This window comes from Spermophilus citellus, assembly GCF_964194105.1.
Source record: "Spermophilus citellus genome assembly, chromosome: X".
Lineage (NCBI taxonomy): Eukaryota > Metazoa > Chordata > Mammalia > Rodentia > Sciuridae > Spermophilus > Spermophilus citellus.
In genome coordinates this window covers 11,890,110-11,906,904 of record NC_138190.1, presented here as the reverse complement: position 1 = coordinate 11,906,904, position 16,795 = coordinate 11,890,110, and the positions used below count along the sequence as shown (strand labels likewise).

At 39.9% G+C, this 16,795-nt stretch overlaps 1 protein-coding gene across 3 annotated transcripts in view; it reads right to left on the bottom strand.

The window, feature by feature from the left end:
* REPS2 (RALBP1 associated Eps domain containing 2) overlaps window positions 1-15,552 on the bottom strand; it is a 216,049-nt gene extending 200,497 nt beyond the window's left edge. For all 3 annotated transcript variants that reach the window (XM_081278301.1, XM_081278302.1, XM_081278303.1), the window contains exon 1: window positions 15,190-15,552. In XM_081278301.1, coding sequence (XP_081134427.1) covers window positions 15,190-15,423 — 234 coding nt within the window. In that variant the 5' untranslated portion in view covers window positions 15,424-15,552. The remainder of the gene's footprint in view (window positions 1-15,189) is intronic.
* Window positions 15,553-16,795: the final 1,243 nt, after the last annotated feature.

The following is a 16,795-nucleotide window of genomic DNA, read 5'->3' as shown; positions in this document are numbered from 1 at the left end:
ATTGCCATTTTCAATACTAAGACTACAAAGGTATCAGAAAGAAAGCAAAGGAGATGAATTAAAACATTTAAAATAATTTCAAAGGGAAAAAAATTTTTAAAAAGCCAGAGTACACCAAACACCTCCAGGGGCAAAAAAAAAAAAAAAAAAAAAAAATTGTTGCTGACGTATTATTTGTTCTTCACAAAGCTGACCCTGAACTAAGAGAGAGACTAAGAGATTATTGTATTAGACATGGTATTTTGAAAGCATCAGGGGCACATATTAAATACTTGAGAAAGACAGCCTTTAAAAAAACAATTCTTAATTGCTGGCATTTATGGGATTTACTTCAATTACTCAGGAAGTTAACACAGGTGAAACACTTTGCCCTCAGGAGACTGAACCAAGTTATTTTTTGAAAAATAATGGCAAAGTGCTACAAATAAATTAAGTCAAAGCAAACATTTCCCACTAGCCTACTGTTAATAACCCCTCCTAGTCCTGATTTACAATTCTAGTTCTGAATCAAAGTCTCTGAATGAGAGATAATAGAGTACATTAAATAGGCCCAACAAGCAGCTGACATTTGCTCCCAATGAACTATCCCCAAACAGAGCTTATTCTTCCTCTTTTGTCCTTCACCCTTAACAGTGAAGCCTAGCTGACAGGGCCAGATAAAAAAGGTCAAGAGCAGAGCTCAGAGCCAGACTATAAGGACTGTTAAGGGCGTGTTTTGAGGAAGCAGCTGAGCGTCCATTTGCTCTGGGCTTCCTGCAGGATGGACTGGAAAAAGGAGGGACCACAGCAGACTTACAGAATTTTGACCCTAGACTTGCCTTTTGACTTTGAAAACAATGAACTATGAAAAACAAATATTTCTAGTCCTGACACCTTACAACTCTTCACAGCAGGACTTCTTTTTTTTTTTTTTAAAGAGAGAGTGAGAGAGGGGAGAGAGAGAGAGAGAGAATTTTTAATATTTATTTTTTAGTTCTCGGCGGACACAACATCTTTGTTGGTATGTGGTGCTGAGGATCGAACCCGGGCCGCACGCATGCCAGGCGAGCGCGCTACCACTTGAGCCACATCCCCAGCCCACAGCAGGACTTAATTGTTTTTATGCTGGGCCCCTTTGGCAGACTGTTATGTGGACCTCTTATGACAATATTTTTAAATGCATAAAACATTTCAAGTAAGTTGGGAGCTGTGGCACACACCTGTAATCCCAGCAACTTGGGAGGTTGAGGCAGAAGGTCCAGGCCAGCCTCAACAACTTAGGCCTTCATCAACTCAGTGAGACCCTGGGGATGTGTCTCAGTGGTTAAGTGCACCCTGGATTCAATCCCTGATACAAAAAAAAAAAAATTCCTATTTCTGTAGGTGATAAAGCCAAAGGAATTGCTGATGTTATTGTGGTGTGTTGCCTTCAAGCATAACAGAATGAAATGGCCAATTTAAAAAGGGATGGTGGTAATAAAAACAAATGTTTTTCCTGCCATCCAAACTCACAAACACTTGAAGAAGACCCAGATTATGGTCTTCTTGGAAGCATTCTGGGCAAGAGTGGCAATACAGGGCAAGAACATCTGCTTTTATACTTTTTATCCTGCCTCCTTCCAGGTAAGAGGAAAAACAAATTGCCTAAAGACTAAAATTGAGCCAAGTGTAGTGGTGCACACCTGTAATTCCTGCAACTCAGGAGGCTGAGGCAAGAGGATCACAAGTTCTAAGCAGCAACAGTAATTTAGCAATGCCCTAAGCACCTTTGTGAGACCCTATCTCAAAACAAAAAGGGCTAGAGACATCATAGCTCATTGGTAAAGCATCTCTGAGTTCAATCCCCAGTACCAAAAAAAAAAAAGATTAAAATTGAAAATACCTATGAATACATATACTTGCCAGTTCTATTTGGGATAAGAAAATGAATTATACATTAAAATGTTTCTTTAAAGATAAAGAAATTCAAAATTAGTAATGGAGCAACATACATACATTTAATTTTATATATTTTTTTCTGGCCTCAAAAAATTAACCAGAATAATTTTCTGCTTCAGATAAAGAACCAAAGGACCAATACTCACTTCTAGGTGTCGGTGCTTTTGTATAATCTCCCCTTGAGTTCAGACAAAACATATGACTTGCTTCTAACCAATGGAATATGGCAAAAGTGATGAGATGTCACTTGTCTTAGGTGACTAAAGACACTCTCCTGCTGGCCCTAAAGAAGCAAACAGCCATGTGAACTACCTATAGAGAGGGCCAGGGGACAAGGAACTGGAGGTGGCCTTGAGAAACTTAGGACCTCAATACTAAAATCACAAGCAGAATGGGGATGCAACCCAGTGCTAGAGCACTTGCCTAGCACATGTTAGACCCTAGGTTCAATCCCAGCATCAGCAAAATATATTTTTAAAGTCACAAGCAAAAGAATTCTACTAACAATACAAGAGGTTGGAAGAGGCCTCTAAACTCCAGAAAGAAATTCAATCCAGCTGACACCTTGACTGTATATTTATGAAACCCTAAACTGAGGACCCAGCTAAATCCTGTCCAAATTCTCAACCCACAGAAACAGGAAGGTAGTAAATGTGTGCTTATTAAGCTTCTAAATTTATGGCAATTTGTCATAGAGCAATAGATAAATATTGCAGTAACCAACAGAGGTGACCAGCCATCCCAACTTGCCAGGGACTGTCTGAAAACTAAAAGGTCCATACTCCAGGAAAACCCCTCAGTCCTGAGCAATCCAGGCTGATTGCCTGCACACCGATAGATGTATAGAAATAATAGAATACTCTAAATAGGCAATAAAAGATCTTTGCCTTTAAGAACCAAATAGAAAGTTGGGGAAAAAACCTGGAAATCAATCAAATCATCTTTTAAAAGTTATAATTAGGGGGCTGGGGATGTGGCTCAAGCGGTAGCGCGCTCGCCTGGCATGCGTGCGGCCCGGGTTCGATCCTCAGCACCACATACAAAGCTGTTGTGTCCACCGAAAACTAAAAAATAAATAATAAAAAATTCTCTCTCTCTCTCTCTCTCTCTCTCTCTCTCTCTCTCTCCCTCCCTCCCTCCCTCCCCTCTCTCACTCTTAAAAAAAAAAGTTATAATTAGGAAAAGAGCCCAAGATTTCATCAAAACCAAATTTCTATGCCTTTCGAATAGGGTAGTCCCTACTTAAGAATGTGAAATTGGGACCATGTTCGAAGCCATTTTATATGCCTAGTCTTCAGTTGGTTACTTTCTTGATCTCCCTATTGGTTTCTAAATCAGTTCTCAATCACCATTTATCCCAATAACTGGCAAAGGCTTGATTATGTTGAATCATCATCAGTCTTAACAACTGGACTATAAGCCACAGGTAACATTTTTACCTATCTTAAACTACAGCACAATCTCACTTCTTTCAGTCCACTCCAGGTTCCTTCCTTAAAGACAAAACTATGAATTATATGTCTGAGAATTGCTTCAAGATAATAGAGGGGGACAGGAACAGAGTAGGAATATACATTAAAAAAAGGAATTGGCCATTCATTAATAGTTGTTGAGGCTATGTGGCAAGTACAGTAGGATCTACTGCATTATTCTACCTACTCATTTGTTTGAGATTTTCTATTTTAAAAAAAGATGAGATTAGCAAAGGCCTAAGCAACTTAATGAGACCCTGTCTCAAAATAAAAACAAAAAAGCCTAGGGATGTGGCTCAGTGGCAAAACACCTCTGGGTTCAATCCTCAGTATCAAACAATAAAGTTAAATTTTAAAAAAGATGAGGAAAAAATAAAGCCTGTGAAAAGTCCAATTAATTGGAGCCTGAGGCGGGAGGATTGCAAGTTCAAAGCCAGGCTCAGCAACTTAGTGAGACTCTAAGCAACATAGTGAGACACTGTCTCAAAACAGATAAATAAAAATGAAAATGACTGGAGGTGTGACTTAGTAGTTAAGTACCCCTGAGTTCAATCTCCAGTACCAAAAACAAACCAAAAAAGAATATCAGTGTGGCTGACACTTTATAATCCATGCAAATCAGGAGACTGAGGCAGGACAGAGTTCAAGGTCAGCATCAGAAAGTTAGTGAAACCCTATCTCAAAATTTACAAAAATAAACAATAGGCCTGGGATGTATGGCTCAGGGATAGAGCACTCCTCAGTTCAATCATCAGTACCACCCCCTCTAAAAAAGAAGAAGAATATCAGTATGGGCTACACACAGGGGTGTAAGCACATAATCCCAGATACTCAGGAGACTGAGGCAGGAGAATCTCATGTTTGAGGCCATTCTGGGAAACTTAGAAAGACCCTGTCTCAAAAAAAATTTTTTTAAAGGGCTAGGGGTGTAGTTCAGTAGTAGACCACATACCTAGCATGTATGAGGCCCAGCACCACAAAAGAAAAAAAGAATATCAGTGTACATTCTGCTATCTCTGACGGTATTTTTAATGTTCATACATGTGTTTAGAACAGTCCCCTACTCATGTGACATTCCACATAAAGCAGGAAAGCCACTACTTTCCTTTGGCATAAAGATCTCCACATCAGCATAATGATGACTCATTGTAAGGGTAGGCAATAAAGATTTTGTAAAAGGAAATATAAATGAACTGAAGGTACATGTGTTAACAAGGATAAATTCCAAAAGCATAACAATGAGAGGAAAAACAAGTTGCAGGTTACACAAACTGCAATATTCCATATTTTGAGTTGAAAACTCATGCAGATATATGCAAATGAGATAGAAAAAGACAAGTAGAATTTTTTTTCAAAATTATGCACACCAAATTCAGGACAATAGTAACCTCTGGGGTAGGAAACGAGGGGAATGGGACCAAAGAAGACAAAGGAAGCTTTAACTCTAGCTGGACCGTAATAATTTATGCACTGAGTGGTGGGTGCAGTTATTTGTTGGATAACTCCCCAGTTTTGCACAGCCGAGGCAGGAGGATTACAAGTTCACAGCCAGCCTCAGCAACTTAGTGAAACCCTGTTTCAAAATTTAAAAAAAAAAAAAAAAAGCTGAGGTTATAGCTCAGTGGTATAGTGCTTGCCTGGCATATGTGGGACACTGGGTTCAATCCTTAGCACCACATAAAAATAAAGATATTAAATTTTTTAAAGATAAATAAATAAATAAATAGCCAGGTGAGGTGGCACACCCCTGTATTCTGACTGGCTTGGGAGACTGAGGCAAGAGGATCTCGAGTTCAAAGCCAGCCTCAGCAAAAGCAAGACACTCAGCAACTCAGTAAGATCCTGTCTCTAAATAAAATACAAAAAAATAGGGCTGGGGATATGGCTCAGTGTCGTGTGCCCCCTAGTTCAATCCCCGGTACCCTAAATAAATAAATAAAACTAAAAAGGGCTGGGGATGTAGCTCAGTGGTTAAGTGTCCTTGGGTTCAATCCCTGCTACCAAAAAAATTAAATAAAAAATAAATTTAAAAAATAACATCCAATTAGAACTATAATGCAAACATCTTCCTTTCAACCAAATAAGGGTTCGTCTCATTTATTCTCTTTGAGAAAAACAACACTGTCTATCTCAAATAGCATACATTCCTAGTTATCATTTTAGTATGCTGACTTCTATCTCCCTAAATACGTGTTACAAAATGATATGATCTAAAGATGAAAAAATATAAAACTGCTTCATTTTCATTTTTAAAAATAAATCTGGCTACTAAAAGAGTAACCAGAAAAGGATTACAAGAATTTTGTCTTTTACCTATAGTTTCCTTAATAGTTAAACAATTGCTTCAAAGATTTAGACAAAAATTTAAAAAAGACTTCTTCCCAAAGGTGACGCTATGCGTTCTGATTTTTAAATATCTCCTACTTCTCATACCTTTCTTGTACTTCTTTACCTCGATCAAACTACCTAGACAATCAGACATTACCTATAGGGGTTTTCCCCATTCGATGACTTCTCTTGATCATACAGAATCAGTAGTATTTAATAACTATTCCTCTTAATGTCTAAGAATTATCACTCATAAACACAAAAACCAATTATAGGCTGGGGATAGAGCTCAGTTGGTAGAATGCTTGCCCCAAACATACAAGGCCCTGGGTTCAATCCCAAGCACCACACACACACACACACACACAAAAAAAAAAAAAAAAACTTATAATAGTCACTCAAAATTTCCACAGTATTCCCAGAGACTAAGACACCACCCTATAAAATATACATTATATGGACAGTGGGTATAGCTCAGTGATAGAGTGCTTGACAAGTTTGCATGAGGCCCTGGGTTCAATCCCCAGGACTGAAACAAAACAGACCTTATAAAGGGTTCTATATAGTTTGCTTGTTTGTTGTGGGGGGCTAGGAGGGGGGGCAGGGTTATAGGGAATGAACCCAGGGATGCTTAACCACTGAGCAACATCCTCAGTCCTTTTTATATTTCATTTAGAGTCAGGATCTCACTGAGTTGCTTAGGGCCTTGCTAAATTGCTGAGGCTGGCTTTGAACTTGTGATCCTGCCTCAACTTCCCGAGCCACTGGGATTACAGGCTTTTATCACTGCACTCAGCTTTCTATATAGTTTGTTCATTCATTATGTCAAATTTAAAATTTGTAACTTTAAGGAAGATATTTTATTTTTAAATGTCATGCTTCAAATCTTTTCCTACCCCAAAAAAGATTCTTAAGTACAATAACATTTGTATTGGAATGTAAGCACCATGAGGATAGGACTTCCTATGATTCAGGGCTATAACATCAGCACCTAGGACAGTGCCTGTCACACAACAGACACTTAAATGTGTGTCAAACCAGAACCTGATTCCTACCACACCCTATGCCTTCTAGTAAAATGTCGACCTTTGAAAGCCAACTTCACAGCTGAGTGAAGTGGTACAAAACTGTAATCCCAGCAGTTCAGGAGGCTGAGACAGTAGGATCACAAATTCAAGGCCAGCCTTAGCAACATAGTAAGGTCCTAAGCAATCTAAAGACCACTCAAAATAAAAAATAAAAAGGGCTGGGGGACTGGAGTTGTAGCTCATTAGTAGAGCGATTACCTAGCACATGTGAAACACTGGGTTCAATTCTCAACACCACATTAAAATAAATAAAATAAAGGCATTGTGTGCATCTATAATCAAAAAAAAAATTTAAAAGGAGGGACTTGAAGGTTGGTTCAATATGGAAATCAATAAAAGTAATTCATCACATCAATAGACTTAAAGATAAGAATCTTATGATCATCAATAGACACAGAAAAAGCATTCAATAAAATATAGCACCCCTTCATGTTCAAACATTAGAAAAACTAGGGATAACAGGAACATATCTCAACATTGTTAAAGCTATCTATGCCAAGCCCCAGGCCAACATCATTCTAAATGGAGAAAAATTGAAAGCATTTTCTCTAAAAACTGGAACAAGACAGGGATGCCCTCTTTCACCACTTCTTTTTAACATAATTCTTGAAACACTGGCCAGAGCAATTAGACAGATGAAAGAATTAAAGAGATACAGATAGGAAAAGAAGAACTCAAATTAGCACTGTTTGCCAATGGTATGATTCTATACCTAGAAGACCCAAAAAACTCCACCATAAAACTTCTAGAACTAATAAATGAATTCAGCAAAGTAGCAGGATACAAAATCAACACCCATAAATCAAAGGCATTTCGGCACATCAGTGACAAATCCTCTGAAAGAGAAAGAGGAAAACTACCCCATTTACAATAACCTCAAAAAAAAATACTTGGTAATCAACCTAACAAAAGAGGTGAAAGAGGGGCTGGGGCTGTAGCTCAGTGGCAAAGTGCTTGCCTAGCATGCATGAGGCACTGGGTCCGATCCTCAGCACCACATGAAAATTAACAAATAAAATAAAGGCTTTCTGTCCATCTACAACTACAAAAAAATTTTAAAAAGAGGTGAAAGACCTCTACAACAAAAGCTACAGAACACTAAAGAAAGAAATTTAAAAAGACCTTAGAAGATGGAAAGATCTACCTTGTTCTTGGATAGGCCGAATTAATATTGTCAAAATGACCATACTACCAAAAGCATTATACAGATTTAATGCAATTCCAATCAAAATCTCAATGACATTCCTCATGAAAATAGAAAAAGCAGTCATGAAATTCATCTGGAAAAATAAGAGACCCAGAATAGCTAAAACAATCCTTAGCAAGAAGACTGAAACAGGTGGCATCACTATACCAGACCTTAAACTATACTACAGAACAACAGTTACAAAGACAGCATTGTATTGTCACCAAAACAGACCTGTAGACCAATGATACAAAATAGAGGACACAGGGACAAACCCACATAATTACAATTATCTTATATTAGACAAAGGCGCCAAAAACATACATTGGAGAAAAGATAGCCTCTTCAACAAATGGTGCTGGGAAAACTGGAAATCCATATGCAACAAGATGAAATTAAACCCCTATCTCTCACCATGCACAAAACTCAACTCAAAGTGGATCAAGGACCTAGGAATTAAATCAGATACCCTGTGCCTAATCGGAGAAAAAGTAGGCCCAAATCTCCATCACATTGGATTAGGCCCCAACTTCCTTAATAAGACTCCTATAAGCAAGAATTAAAATCAAGAATCAATAAATGAGATGAATTCAAACTAAAAAGCTTCTTCTCAGCAAAAGAAACAATCATTGAGGTGAATAGAGAGCCTACAACTTGGGAACAAATTTTTACCACATGCACATCAGATAGAGCACTAATCTCTAGGGTACATAAAGAACTCAACAACCTTAAAATCAAAAACACAAATAATCCAATCAATATATGGGCCAAGGACCTGAATAGACACTTCTCAGAAGATGATATACAACCAATCAACAAATATATGAAAAAATGTTCAACATCTCTAGCAATTAGAGAAATGCAAATCAAAACTACTCTAAGATTTCATCTCACTCCAGTCAGAATGGCAGCTAATAAGAATACAAACAATAATAAGTGTTGGTGAGGATGTGGGGGAAAGGCACACTCATACATTGTTGGTGGGACTGCAAATTGGTGCAGCCAATCTAGAAAGCAGTATGGAGACTTCTTGGAAAACTGGGAATGGAACCACCATTTGACCCAGCTATCCCACTCCTCAGTTTATACCCAAAGGACTTTAAAACAGCATACTACAGGGACACAGCCACATCAATGTTTATAGCAGCACAATTCACAATAGCTAAATTGTGGAACCAACCTAGATGCCCTTCAGTAGATGAATGGATAAAGAAAATATGATATATACACAATGGAATATTACTCAGCATTAAAGGAGAATAAAATCATGGCATTTGCAGGTAAATGGATGGAGTTGGAGAATATAATGCCAAGTGAAGTTAGCCAATCCCAAAAAATCAAATGCCGAATGTTATCGCTAATGTAAGGAGGCTGATTCATAGTGGGGTTGGGAGGGGGAACATGAGAAAATTAGATGAACTCTAGATAGGGCAAAGGGGAGGGAGGGGAAGGAAGGGGGCAAGGGGGTAAAAAAGATGGTGAAATGAGATGGACATCATTGCCCTAAGTACATGTATGAAGACATAAATGGTGTGAATATACTATGTATACTACCAGAGATATGAAAAATTGTGCTCTATATGTGTAATATGAATTGTAATGCATTCTGCTGTCATATATAACAAATTAGAATTAAAATTTAAATAAATTATACACATTTTTTTTAAAAAAAGGAAGGGCTTGGTCAGGCATGGTGGCACACACCCAGCAGCTCAGGAAGCCGAGACAGGAGGATGGCAAGTTCAAAGCCAGCCTTAGCAAAGGCGAGGCACTAAGCAACTCAGCAAGACCCTGTCTCTAATAAAATATAAAAATAGGGCTGGGGATGTGGCTCAGTGGTTGAGTACCCCTGAGTTCAATCCCTGGTACCCTCCCCCAAAAAAAGTAGGGGCTAGGGATGTGGCTCCCTGAATTAGCATCCCTGGGTTCAATCCAGAGTACCAAAAAAGAAACAAAAGAGAAATATTTCACAACCCGGTAAACAACCACCAATATTTGTAGCCCTTTGTCTTAAGATATTAAACAAAAACTACTTGCCCATTCTCAGACATTCATATACTCTTTTTTTACTTTACAACTGTTTTCATTAGGGCAGGGGCTATAGCTCAGTTATAGAGTGCTTGCCTTGTATGCCCAAAGCCCTGGGTTCAATCCCCAACAACACAAAAAATTAAAAATTTAAAAAGTGTTTTAATTCTACTTTCCACCTACTGTCAGAATTCTGATTTTAAAATAAATCAGGCCAGGCATGATGGCACATGCCTATATCCCAGAGGCTTGGAACGCTGAGATAGGAGGATCTCAAGTTCAAAACCAGCCTCAGAGGCTGGGGCTGTAGCTCAGATGCAGAGCACTTGCCTAGCATGTGTGAGGCACTGGGTTCGATCCTCAGCACCACATAAAAATAAACAAATAAAATAAAGGCATCCTATCCATCTACAACTACAAAAAAAATTTTTAAAACAATATCAGCAACTTAGTGAGATCATGTATCAAAATTTAAAAAATAAAATAAAAAGGACTAGGGATGTGGCTCAGTGGTTAAACACCATTGTGTTCAATCCCTGGAACAAAAAAAATAGATAAAATAAAATAAATAAGCACATAAAAATAAACAAATAACATAAAGACCAAAAAAAATTTAATTAGGCTATTGTAATGCATTCAAATATAATCGAAGATGGCAAATAATTACTAAAACGATATTTAACATAATGTGATTAGGGAATTAAAAATTAAAACAATGAAATATTACAATAAACATAGATGGTAATATTAATATTAATATATTTCAATGACCAAAATGCAAAACATTGACAATACTAAATGCTAACCAGGAGGTAGAATAACAGGAATTCTTTCACTGTTGGTGGGAATGGAAAATGGTACAGTCACTTTGAAAGACTGACAGTTTTTTATAAAATCAAACATATTCTTGTGATATGATCTAGCAGTCATGCTCCTTGCTTTTTACCCAAATGAGTTAAAAACTTTTGCCCACACAAAAAGTTCCACAGAAATATTTATAACTGTTCTATCCACAACTGCCAAAACATTAGATGCAACCAAGAGCCCCTTCAGCAGGTAAACGTCAAAATAACCTAGTACATCTAGACAATGGACTATTATTCAGTGCTAAAAAGAAACGAGCCACCAAACCATGAAAAGACATGGAGGAATCTGAAATGCATATTACTAAGTGAATGAAGCCAATCCGAAAAGGCTATATACTTTATAACCCCAAATATATAATATTCTGAAAAAAGGCAAAACTAGAGACAGCAAAAAGATCAATGGTTGCCAAGAGTTATTGGAGAGGAAGGGACGAATCAGTGGACTACAGAGGATTTTTAAATTTTTTTTAATACTTGTAGATGGACAGCATGCCTTTATTTGTTCAGTTTTTGATGTGGTGCTAAGGATCAAACCCAGTGCCTCACACATGCTAGGCAAGCACTCTGCCACTGAGCTACAGCCCCTGCCCACTAAAGAGGATTTTTAGGGCACTAAAATTATTCTACATGTTACTATAATGATGGATGTATGTCAAACATTACGCAAACCCATAGAATATACAATATCAAGTGTGAACCCTAATGTAAACTATAGACTTTAAGCAATAATAACATGTCAATGTTAAGTTCATCACAAGTAACAAATATACCACCCTGGGGCTACATGCCTATAGTGGGGGAGGCTATATATGTATAGGGGCAAAAGGTATATGGAAACTCTCTGTATTCTATTCTCAATGTTCCTGTGAACCTAAAATTGCTCTGAAAAAAAAAGTCTATTGAAAAATACATTGCATGGGCTAAGAGTTAGTTTAGTGGTAGAGAACTCGCAAAGCATGGGTGAGGCACTGGATTTAATTCCCAGAACCACGATATACATGTTTACATATATGCATGTGAATAAATATATATATATGTGTGTGTATATATATATATATATATATATATATATATATATATGCATGTGTTAGCTTTTAATTACTATAACAGAATACCCAAGATAATTAATTTACAGAGAGAAAAGGCTTATTTTGTTTCTTAGTTCTGGATGATGATCTATTGACCCTGTCACTTTGGACCTCTGTTGGGAGTGCTGGATGGTAATGATGAGAATCACATGACAGAGCAAACTGCTCACCTCATGGCCAGAAAGCAAAAGGAAAAGAAAATGCAGGGATCATGGGGGTAGGAAAGATGGTGAAATGAAATGAACATCATTACCCTAGGTACATGTATGATTGCACGAATGGTGTGACCCTCCTTTGGTTACAACCAGACAAGTCAAAAATTGTGCTCCATTTGTGTACAATGAATCAAAGAGAATTCTGCTGTCATGTGTAACTGATTAGAGCAAATAAATTTTTAAAAAAAGAAAGAAAAGGCCAGAGTCCCACAGTCCCCTTAAGGGAATGCCCCAATGGTCTAAAGACCTCCCACTAGGTCTCCATAGGCCCCATCTCACAAAGCTATCACCACATCCCAATAGTATCACCCTGGGACCAAGTCTAACACCCTTAGAAGATATTTACCAAACCACAGCATGTTAAAATTTTATATATATACATACATACATACATACATACATACACACACACACACACACACATACATATATAGGCACATATAAATATGTATTTATAACTTGTAAGCATATATAAATGTTTATATTTATATAGAGACAGGAAAAAAACGCTAACATAATTTTGTAGGCTAACTTCCATAACAAAGTAACAGGTGTACTGGACTATTTTTACTTCAAGGAGATAAAATTAGGTATTGGAGGAGGTGAGTACAGGGAGGTTGAACCCAGGGTCACTTTACCGCTGACCTACATCTCCAGCCTTTTTTATTTTGAGACAGGGTCTCACTAAGTTCCTTAGGGCCTCACTAAGTTGCTGAGGCTGGCCTCAAACTTGAAACCCTCCTGCTTCAGCCTCCCAAATCCCTGGGATTACAGGCATGCACCACCACGCCCAGCAAAATTAGGTATTTTTGTAGAATATTTACTGTTGGTAAAATGGTGACATTTTCTCCCTTCCTGGTAAATTATGGTCATCCTAACTATATACTTAAGAGGAAAACTTGGTGGTTACCATAGAAACTACCAGGGCTGATTAGTGCCTCCATGATATGAGCAGTTATACCTGTTGGGCCACTTAAATCTAAACTTACAGGTTCCTGTTTAACAGGGAAGGGGAAACTGTCTACATTTGTTTTAAAGAGTGGCTAATACATTGATATAGTGATGCGAATTGAGGTGGATCAAGCATACACACATACACACACCCCACTACCACCATTGCCAAAGTGATGTGTAAAAATTAGGTGGCTGCCAGTTGCTGACTTTGTTTCACTCTGTAAGGATTACCTTTCCCTATTCAGGATGCCTTTAATGTTCACTTTCACCTGTTCCAAGAACACTGGGTTAATGTAATTTTGTTAGTCTCAATGGGAAGGATGATGTTTGGTTTGGTTTGGTTTGGTTTTGCTGGGCTGAATCGGGGAGCATAAAGGTCTGAGGTTTACGCCATGCAATCTTCTAGTAACATTCCCTTTTACCAGTAACTAAAACAGTCTTTTGCAAGCGATTTTCATCTGCAGAATATAATCTCATTCATGCAAAGGTACTGAGCCTTAGGGATTTTTTAATCATATATACCTCAAGGAAGCATGGATTGCAACACAAGGAAAGCCCCTTCCAATTCCTGAGAAAGCTTTAACTAACATATTCATAATTAATATTCAGATCTTCTCCTATCACACTTAGTACATTACTGACAACAAAATAAGCCTTAACAGGTGTGCAATTCTCTCTTGCTGTATAGCATGTCATTTTAATAAATGTATTATCCTTGGAAATATTCTGAGGGCCTCATGAAATAGCCATGGTTTCTGTTTTAAGACACTGACTTTCTCTTTACCTGGACTAACTCAACTGCTCAACAGAAGTGGCAAAACCATCTACATATCAAGGACTTTTTAAGGACAAATCCATGCTAATTTCTATGAATGTTAATTATATTTTCAGAAATCCAAAATTTGAAAAGATGAAAAGATTAGAGTAGCTAAAGTTATGCTCATAAACATATGGGCATATACATGTTCCAGCAGTATAAAACAGTCTTAAGTGACCAAAAACAAAAAGCCTACAACACATTGATACCAGAAGTGAACCATAAAACCATAATATTCCTTTAGAACTACATTTTACAGGATCATTCGCCACTGTAAAAACCCAATTGGTGTTAGTAACTTTCATATGATTGCTTTTTAAGAAAAGCTCCATTTCATATTTGGGGTTTGAGATTAACCATCTTATCACCATTTAGTGCTGGTGATATTAAATGAAAGGCAAGGGCTTATCAGGTAGTCTTTCCCCAAGCTTAGAGGAAAGCACAAAACAAAAACAGCACCTGCTGGGGATGAGGGAATCATTTTACAGGTATGGAGCAGCCAAAAAGAGGCAGCTCTGACATCTCTTCCTTTCAAATTCTATTTCAAGTCCACATGATAAGATGGGAAACTCCAGCTGTGTACCATGGTGACTTGTGCGATCCACTTCTAGCCCCAAATGAGGAACTTGGCTTTGACTTGACCAATATCCTCTTGCAACCCCAAGTCCTTGCTCCGCAACTCGCCATTAAGCTTTTCCAATTTAATACTAATACTCAGAAATACACTGGCGGACAAATATACATGTAGTAGATATACATATAAATCACAATAGAAAGAGGACAACAAGCAACCCTGGGCCTGAAGCCATACAGAAAACACACCCTTCAAGTTCAAATCCCAGCACGGCACCCTGAGCGGCCACCCAGGAGAGGGAGGGGCAGGAGCGGGGAACAGAGGTTAAACCAGACACCAGCCAAAACAAACATCACTTCCAGGACAGGACAAACTTTGGGCTAGGGCGGCGGTAGAACCCCAGGAATGACCGGGGGAGGGGAGGGAGTGTCAGACGGTCTCAAGAGAAGAAGACAGGGAGTGGACCCAGCACTGGCCGAGCTAAGCTATGGAGGAGGCTGGTGTCCCTAGAGCACAAGGGCGTCGCCGCCATCCCCAGCTACAGAGTCTCTGACACCTGGCCGAGGACTCATATCCCTGGGGACAACCGTGTCACGCAAAACGTCCCACAGACACTATCCCACAGATTCGCAAAGAAAGGGGGCGCAGGGACCTACCTGGTGCAGCGTTTCGGTAGGGAGCTGCGATGCCCGAAACAGGTCAGCCACTGGGCCAGCGGCCGCAGTGGCAGCGCCAAGCGCGACCCTGGCGGACTCAGGGGGCCCGGGACCCGCGCCCCCGCTCGCGGCGCCCGCGCAGCGCGCGAAGAGCTCTGAGTAGCACTGCTGCTCGCCCTCGCTCAGCAGCAGCGGCGGCCCAGAGCCGCAGCCTCCGCCAGCCGCCGCCTCCATAGGGCCTTCAAGAGGACCGACGGAGCACTGTCACCGGCTGAGGTGCCACTGCCACTGCCACCGCCGCCGCCTCGGCCTTGGCCGCCGCCGCCCCCACGCCCCGCAGCTGCCGCGCGGCCGCTTCCTCCCGGCGCGCGCCGGCCCCGCCCCCGGGCTTCAATGTTGTGCCTCCGCCGCGCGGCACATGGAGACAGGCGCGGCACCAACCAATCACGTTCTGGGATCACACCCAGGCCCCGCCCAACGCCAGGTAACTAACTCGGCGCACCGCCCTCCCGCTGCGGGTCACCTGCTCTGCCAGCTAAGCCAGGCTGGGAGGTCGGGTTCCTGGGCTGCTCCTAGTCCACCTTTCCCCAGAGGGACATCTTTGGCTCTCTGCACTGGGTGGGAAGGGAGCATCTAGCACTGGAGAACAGGACTTTTCGTGGAGCGGGAAAAGCTGTGATGTTTTCTCCACAAAAGGCTGGAACAGGTGTAGAGCTCATGCCACGCAGTGCCCTTCCCAGAAAAGGGAGGAGGCATGATAAATTAAGATTTCCCTTCTTCCATAGGAGTTCTGCCTGAAAAGTTGGAGCACAAATATGTGCATACGATTTGGGTCCCAGAAACTACCCAGAACGTTCAAGATGGTTATGGGGTTAAGGCACTTTCGAAGACATGATTCAATCCTGAAATTGAGCCTCAATAAGGAATATCATCACTCTTAAATAGTACAGTGATAGGAGGAAAAAAGGCACTTTCTTCAAATCCCTTTAGACCAATTCCTGGTTTTGCGGAAGAGGAAACTGTTGTACTCACCTTCATTCACCCAACACTCCTTGAGTATCTACTATATAGCAGATTTTTATACAAACGCCTGAAATTACAGACTTCAGTCCCCCCCATCCAAAAACATTTCTTTTGATAAGAAAATAGACCTTTAAAAAAAAAAGGCAGAAGCATGGTGCTATTTACCAATAGTCCCAACTACTGGAGAGGCTGAGGCGGTAGGATCATCTGAGCCCAGGAGTTAAAGCAAGCCACCCCTCTTGAAAAAAAAAAAAAAAAGAAGAAGAAGAAGAAGAAGAAGTTTGTTTGTTTGTTTGGTACAGGGATTGAAGGGGGGGGGGGACTTGCCCACTGAGCCATACCTCCAGCCCTTTTTATCTTTTATTTTAAGACTGGGTCTCACTAAATTGCTTAGGGCTTCACTAAATTGCTGAAACTGGCTTTGAACTTAATCCTCCCGCCTCAGCCTCATAATCTCAGTCTCTGGAATTATAGGCATGTACCACCACACCCCACCCTCAAAAAAAAAATTGGGATGGGAGAGGGTGGGGGGATACCGGGGATTGAACTCAGAGGGACTCTACCACTGAGCCACATCTCAGCC